Source organism: Apteryx rowi, unplaced genomic scaffold, assembly GCF_003343035.1.
Source record: "Apteryx rowi isolate R43461 unplaced genomic scaffold, aptRow1 scaffold_389, whole genome shotgun sequence".
In the NCBI taxonomy this organism is placed as follows: Eukaryota; Metazoa; Chordata; class Aves; order Apterygiformes; family Apterygidae; genus Apteryx; species Apteryx rowi.
The window spans coordinates 53,388-61,117 of NW_020450407.1; the positions used below are offsets into that span (position 1 = coordinate 53,388).

Here is a 7,730-nt window from a genome sequence, read left to right on the forward strand (position 1 = left end):
GTGCAAGGGGAAACAACGACTTTACCCAACCAGAGACATCAGTTGGCTTTTCCAGCTTCCCCGTCCTGCTCCACACACACGCAGTGGATGCTGCTGTGCAATGGAGATTACTTGGTGGAAGTCTTGTGATGCTGATGTTTTCAGCATCACCTGAATCTTCCAAAATTGGCTACAGATCAGCTCAGTTTGCACGATTAAGAATAAAAGAAAACAAACAAAATAACCCCAAACCAACTCAAACAAAAAGACAACAATCCAGGGATGGAGAAAATATCCAACTTTCTCTTAAAAAAAAAAAAAAATCACAACAACCAAAGCTCCAGACTATACAAGCCTGTTCACTGGGGATTTCCAAACAACTCATCAAGTTCTTGTATCCACTCATCCCCTGGTCCGCTCTTAATGATGGAGTCCACAAGGTCTGTACCCTCCCCTAAATTCGAGAATGACCCCCCGGCTCCTTCACTACTGTAATTGTAAGATATGTCCTGAGTGGGATTCCTCTCGTAGGCCTGGCCTTGGCTGCTCTGAGCAAAGTTGCCACCTGGCATCTGTTGTGTAGGAGGCTGACTAAAACCAGACATAGTGGGGACCCCTTGGCTTATTGCAGGCATAACCATTGGCCTGGCCTGGCTGGTTCCTTGTTGCAGCAATTGTCTCCCCATTGCTGGGTTCAGGGCTCTTACTGTTCCACTAGCGTCCACAACTGTCTGATTAAGTCCCTGTGGAAAATGTTGCTTGGACAGCCTTGGCTGCCCAGACTGCATTGGGTATGTTGTACCATTATTGAAAGGCCCGATTTCACTGCTAGTCCTTCCGGGTATACCTTGTAAGCCTCGCTGCTGCCAGTTTTGTGTTCCTTGAGGGACAGTCCCCATCAGGTTTTGAAGTCGTGGTGCTTGTGGCCTGGGTAAGACCTGGCCCACAGGTCCTTTCATCTGCTGCTGATGTTGGGGAAGAGCAGAGTTTACCAGCATGTTCTGACCAAAATTGCTGACCATTCCCACCGCTTGTCCAGAGGCAGGCTGCCTCGTTCCCTGGCCTGTGTTATGTGCCATGTTCATGCCACTTTGGTTTGGGTGCTGCAACATTTGGCTCATCCCTGTGCTCATAGTGTACATTCCTGGTTGGCTGGAGGAGGCGTTGCTGTAAGGAGCCATGCCCATGTCTGACTGGCCTGCTGTTGTAGGCAGCATGCTCGGGTTCTGGGAGGGACCCATTGCCATCATGCTTGCGTTCTGAGCCATCATTCGGGACGTCCTCATGCTCTGGAGTGCTGCTTGGTTTCGCACGGCTGCCATATCCTGGGGAGAACCTACACCAAAAAGTGGGGAAGGTAAGAAAAAAATACAACTTTGTAAATCTTAATTAACACATCTTTGCATAAGAGAGAATCTGTAGAAGCCTCCTGCATCACAGTAGGATTCCAGATTGCTGTGCTTTTGGAGTGAATAAATTACTGTTTCATGTGAAGGTTAGCAGAGAGCTAGAAGGTTATCCATCCTTGGGAGAGACACTTGCAGCCTATTGTTAGTCACACTTCAGAGGTTACGTGTTCCCCACATCATTCTGACTGCAGCCTCAGTCCTCACCTGCAAAGTCCCCTCTCCTTGAGGGTGAGAGGCAGCACAGCTTGCGTGTTACCCTAACAAGAGTTGCTGATCATATTATGTATTCAATTTGTGAAGTGGGACACTGTTCGGTAGAGAATACTATCAATACAGACCACCAGCTTAATTTCCCACAAGGCCTAAAATGGGGCTGACAAGGTTAAAAGGCCAATGATTTACTCATTAAACAATTCCCAGTTATAAGAATGTTAGGATTTGTACCCAGAAACATTCATGGCTTTGGGTTTCTGAAGTAAAAACTCAACCTGATTCCATGTGTGATGCATGAGTCCACAGAGTCCTATTTCCAAAGTGAATTTGAGGCTTCCTTTTTCTGTGTGTTTTTTTTCCCAGGACCAGTGACAATGTACCATCTCCTCCATGCAAAAAATCAGTCCCTAAGACTTTTTTAAGTTATACACACACACTGGAATTCAGTGGTATTTATCTTCCTCAGATAAGCCTGATCCAGCATCTACCAAACAAATGAGAAAACTTCCACTGGCCTTCAACGGAAGCAAAATAGCTGATCTTTAGTTAACTGTTTGAAGCTCTCTCTTAAATATCTCCATTGTCTTTCAAAAGTAAGCCTTGAAAATGGAAATGTCAGACTCAGAAGGCCAATCAATTTTTTAATAGCTCAGGAGGCATAAATGAATGGATTTTCTATATCATTGTTACTGCTTAAGTCTATGGAAAGAAGAAAAATTGTTTTTTGTGGACATTTAAAGCAGGGAGAGTGTATTAGTGAATCAATATTATAAGCACATTTTACTCCACATTAGGCCAGTGATGGGAAACCAGAAAATCCTAACCTTGTTAAATTCCACACCATGGCAGATAACTGCACCACGCTTGTGTCTTCCTTTGTGGGGGAGAAGCAGGGGGGAAGTTATCGATTTCTGGGAAGTCAATATACTTTTGTATTTACTATCTTTATTTAAAAACAATCACCAGAGCTCTGATTATGCCACAGGTTCATTGTGGTTTTGAGTCAATACCATAGCAAACTAAAATGATAAAATACTCTGCAGGTGAAGCTCCAAGAGAATGATGCAGACAATTAGTCCCAGCTCAAACATTATTAAATGTAAATATAAAAAGTTTCTTTAAGAGTCATAAGCTGCACAACAAAATCAGGATGTTCTTAAATCAGTCCCTACCAGTTGTTCCTCAGCTGTGGATAACAGGCCTGAACATCAGAATACAGAATACCAGGCCCTGCTATTTACATTGTCTAGGTTTCCATGAGAAATGGGTATGGATAAAGGAAGTGCCATTCATACAGTTTTGCACACATGACAGAGTGGATGGCCACATCTTCTTTTTCCGACAGCAGGTAAAACTTCTGGAAGATGCTTTCAGGTCACCTCTCCAACATATAGATAAATAAAGCATTCTGTAGCATTAAGAGAGACCATATGGATCCCAGTTGCACAGGGCAAATGTCGTGGCAGCTTTTACTATACCTATGCTATCAATTAAACTGTTTTCTCAATGAYTGGCAGTTCCTTTTAATTTAGATCACCTCTTTCTTTCATGATTGGAAGATGTCACTTTTTACAATGACTCCAGCAAGTACTTAAGTATATGAATAATGTTAAGAACTTATTTAATGTATCTTTAGCTATTTTTGAATTGAACTCAGCAGCTGAAAACCTCCAGAGGAGTCCCTATCAGCATGTAGTTCATACTACTTTTGTGAGCTACTGTTTGACACAGCAGTTAGACAAGTAGTCAAAAGAGAGATGCAACAGATTTTAAGATTTTGGGCCACCTTCTGGTCTCACTTACACATAACCTACTGCACTGGATTACATTCTTGTGATTAAAGAGAAAAAAWGATCAAATATTTATATTTAAATTAGCTCATTTATGAAAATGAATTCTTTGCTTGGTCAGATTAGCCTAAACCCTGTTCTGCATTTCTTTTAAATAATAGATGTGAAGGCATATTTTCAAAAAAGCTTTAATATAGAAAAATTTTACATATGATTCTCAACTAATGTATGATGGTACACACACATACATTTTGATTTTGCAGATGAATTATTGAGAGCACTTTCATTTCATATAGAATTTATGCTGCCAAAGACAGGAATTAGAAGGTGATCTGTAGAGCTATCCTGTTAAAGACCAGCAGAAGAGCTGACTGTCACTTCAATACCTGGATACTGGAACTGCAATATGCTTGCCTCACTTGTTTTTATTGCAGTTACCTGGCATTATCAGGAATACACAGCACAAGTGTGTCTTAGTCCTGTGTATATTTAGAATCCATGGTTAGTGAAGACATTCAGCTGATGCTTCGTACTTAAAAAGCTCAGAATTAACTTTTTTTCCTAAACCAAAATTTTTTTCCATAATTTCTTCAATTATCTGCAAGCATACTGAAATAATCCTTGTGTTTTTGAGTCGATTTAAAAGAACCCTCTATTTTCATCTCATACATTTCACTGTTTTTCCCCATACCTGACATTTATCAGACACTTCTGCCTAGTCCTTCTCCAGATTAAGATGACCTCTCTGAAATTCCCTGCTCATCAAGTTAAACAAAGTGGAGAATGAAGAGGAGTAAAAGCAAGACAGAGTGAGAGACACTGGCTGAAAAAAATATATATAATGAGAATGGGGCAGACAAGATAAATTCACAGAATCCAGAAGTCAAAGAGGCAGAACAGTGGACAAATGAAAAATGCAGCTTTTGCTGAGGGGAGCAGAAAGGAAATTAGAAACTTAACTAAATATATGGAAGTGGGCAAAACCCTTTGGTAAAATACATAGTATGTGCAAGTGCCTTACAGCCTGACCTCCTGCTCTGGCACACTACTTAACCCCTGGTCTTCACAAAATGAATGAACTTTCATATGCCTGCTATAGGGGCATAAGTTGACTCTAATATGGGAAAAAGAATTTGACTTTTACCTTGAAACTGATTGACCTGTTGCACTGGATATGGGTTCCGCTGTTGCTGAAGATGCTGCCGAGGCAAATGTGACTGCTGCTGCAACTGCTGAAAATGAATGAGGAAAAAAAAAGTAGAAGAGAAAGAGATGATTAATTAATTAGCAAGCTAAGAAAGGGGCTGATGACAAAAGTACTGCAGCAAAACTGCAGTGTTTCTTATCTAGCAAGCTGTTCTCGAGAGACAAGCAGACTCATTTGAAGAGTCCTTCTGAGAGTACTTGGGCTACTCAGCACATGGACTCCTTTTGGTTCAAAAAGGAATAAGCACCGAGGCTAACATCAGCTCTTCTCACTTACAAGCTCTTCATCTTGACCTCTGAAGTGCAAACTTAACTGTCTTCAGACTGAAAGAAGAGAGAAGGATAGGAGATAACTGCACACCTAGGTCTGAAGTGCAACTGTAACCACACATGCTTTTCTTCCCCCAATCTTGCCAAGGTCTAGAGATATGTATTCCTGGTACAAGACTTAGTCCAGCTCTGCACTCAAAATGCTCAGCTGCGAGGAATATTGCATCCCAAACTCAATGCTGTGGCCTAGAACCATTCTCTAGCCAAAAGAAAAAGGGCTATTAAGGCACTTTTTCTCTTCTGCTTCATTAAATGATATTTGAGGAGCAGGTGACAGCAAAATGCTTCCATCCCTTGATCCAGCTCACGCTGGTCTTCTGTGGTTGTTTTCTATGAATACTCATGCATTTAAAACACAATCAATGGTTGATTATAAAAACAGAGAGTGTGTCTATCAGTGCTTTCAAAGACTACGGTATATTTGACTAAGCAGTTAATGTAAGGACATATCTTGTTGTTTCGTTAGCAGGCTGTACAAATGCCGTGTCCAAAAGCAAGGCTGAGTAACAAGGGTAAGGGAATGGCAAAGATGGGAAAGAAGCAAAAACTAAATCCCTGTGTTCAAAAATGTTTGTTACAAACTATCAAAAAGATAAAGGGAACCTTTTTAGGCACAAAGCACCTGAAAAACTGGGTGCTTGAGGACTGTGACTTGATCACTTTTCATCTATGTCCAACACATTTAACAGTACAGTCCTGGAGTTCTTCAACACTTATAGGCTTGCCTTCAATAGCCAAGTTAGTGACTGGCTCTTGGGTTTATACACTTGAAGTGGCCTAGCCCATGTGAGAGCACTACTGCATCTTCATTCTTCTGCACTTGCTCACCTTTGACCCTACTCATGCATCTCTTCCCTGAATATCTCGAGGAGTGCCCTTGCTCACTATGGGAGATTTTTTTTCCATTTCTCAAGAGGACTGTAGGAAGAAGAAGGTAGGACTAGAAATATGTCAGTGGTAGCACAACAGGAACAAGTTCTAGCTCAAATTAAAACAGGCCCCAGATTTTAACCTGTATTCCCCCAGCAAGGGAGGTGAAACAGGGTTAAAGCAACTATTGACCTATCAGAACATTTTCTGGGTGGAAGTTAAGGGACAACAAGTTTAAACTTAGGTATGAGCCTACATTAACTGATCGGTGGGACTTTCCACTGACTTTCTCCTGTGCTGCAAACTACAGCTGGGTTAAACATGGGTAGGACATTACCATTCAGGCCAGGCAATTTAACATCCATATTGCACAGGTCTGAGAGCCCCAGGAGCCACGTGACAGACTCTAATGCAGCAGTTTCACACTGCCACTGTAAGAGGTGATTTCACTCTTCTCCCACTTCTGCCTTCAGTTCCCGCCTTGATGCTGCCTTTCCCTTGAGCTAACAAAACCATTTGTGCTATTGTCTGATAAACCAGATGAAGGAATTTATCTGGGTAAATACTAACTTTTTTTTTTGCTAGATTACTTTTAACCCACGTCAAATCTTTGTTCCAGATCACTGCATGTCTGTATATAGCTTTTGCCAGTGCAAGACAACAGTCAGAGGAAGGGGAGAGCAAAACCAGCTCTCACGGTAGCAGAGTGTGCTTCTGCCAGGCTAAAAGCATCATGAGGTAAGAGGTAAGAACTTAACTGTTTCAGTGTCTAAAACCACATGCAACTGTCATGTTCACTGCTGGCAACAGAGGTAATATTTGCCAAGCTAATGGTAAGACTGAAACAGATGCCTCTTCTTTGATAACTGTGGCTGAAACAGCATGATATAAGCCACAGAGGAGGAATTATCAAATCTTAAAGGAAGGGCTGGTGCTGCACCGCCTCTCATGCTCATGTTCTCATACCAGCATGTGCTGGAGTGCCTGAGACATAGAGATACTGTACCTGCTCTGCTAGCATCTGCTGCTGCTGCTGCTGCTGCTGCTGCTGCTGCTGCCTTTGCTCCCTTAGAAACTGCTGCTTCTGCTGCTCTATCACGTGGAGCTGGGCCCTCTGCTCAATCAGCATCTGCTTCATGATGGCTGCTTGCGGCTGGTTCCCCAGGAAGGTGGGAGCCCCCGAGCTGGAGCCTGCGACCACACTACCAGAACCCGGCGGGACAGCAGGCTGCATAGGCCCTGCGGTCCGAGACAACCCCACCTGGTGCTGCTCCTGTGCAAAGAGAGAGAGACAGCATCATTATTCAGTGCGCTCCGTGGGAAGGGAAATGACGGACCGCGAACAGTAAGCGGGGAGTCTGTGGGTGAGGACTGGAGCTTGAAGAAAGTAAGTGTCTTTGGAAAAACCTAGACTACTTTACAATTCGTTAATGTCAAAGATAGGAAAGTTGTGTACTTGGTTTATTTTCAGGCAGGATATGTAACTTTTGAGTCATGTTCTTCCAAGTTTTTTCTCCGTCATCATGGAAACCAGAAACACATTTTCCCTCCTTTTCCGCTTCCTTCCTCTTCTCCGTAACAAAATTTTCACACAATCCTCTGGATTCAGGAGCTGAGGTCTTAGGCACACACAATAAATAGTGAAAGCTGCCAACACTAATTCCCCCTATATTGTGCCAGAAGCTCTGGATTTAACCACGTAACCTATTTATTTAAGATTTCCATCCCACAGCTCCAGACCGAAAGCTGCAGTGATGCAGGACCTACGTGATGCCACAGACCCCTTCCCCTAAACCCGCCCCGCTTGAAGTTCCTAGTCCAATTTGCTGCCTTTTAGCGCTGGGGAAAAAGCAGCGATAAAAGGGCAAGGGCTAAGCTTAAACAGCACCTGAACTCAAAATTTGTGAAGCGGCCGGAGCCCCGCCGCGGCCCG

General features: G+C 42.8%; 1 protein-coding gene and 1 long non-coding RNA gene across 2 annotated transcripts in view; one reads left to right on the forward strand and one right to left on the reverse strand.

Moving 5' to 3' along the window:
- Window positions 1–261: 261 nt before the first annotated feature.
- Window positions 262–7,730, reverse strand: part of MAML3 (mastermind like transcriptional coactivator 3) — a 246,643-nt gene continuing 239,174 nt past the window's right edge. Inside the window, exons 3-5 of the mRNA XM_026074448.1 lie at window positions 6,804–7,070; window positions 4,536–4,623; window positions 262–1,315 (exon numbers count right to left, since the gene is read on the reverse strand). Coding sequence (XP_025930233.1) covers window positions 339–1,315; window positions 4,536–4,623; window positions 6,804–7,070 — 1,332 coding nt within the window. The 3' untranslated portion in view covers window positions 262–338. The remainder of the gene's footprint in view (window positions 1,316–4,535; window positions 4,624–6,803; window positions 7,071–7,730) is intronic.
- Window positions 6,996–7,730, forward strand: part of LOC112970253 — a 6,681-nt gene continuing 5,946 nt past the window's right edge. Inside the window, exon 1 of the long non-coding RNA XR_003254933.1 lies at window positions 6,996–7,184. This is a non-coding gene — a long non-coding RNA (uncharacterized LOC112970253). The remainder of the gene's footprint in view (window positions 7,185–7,730) is intronic.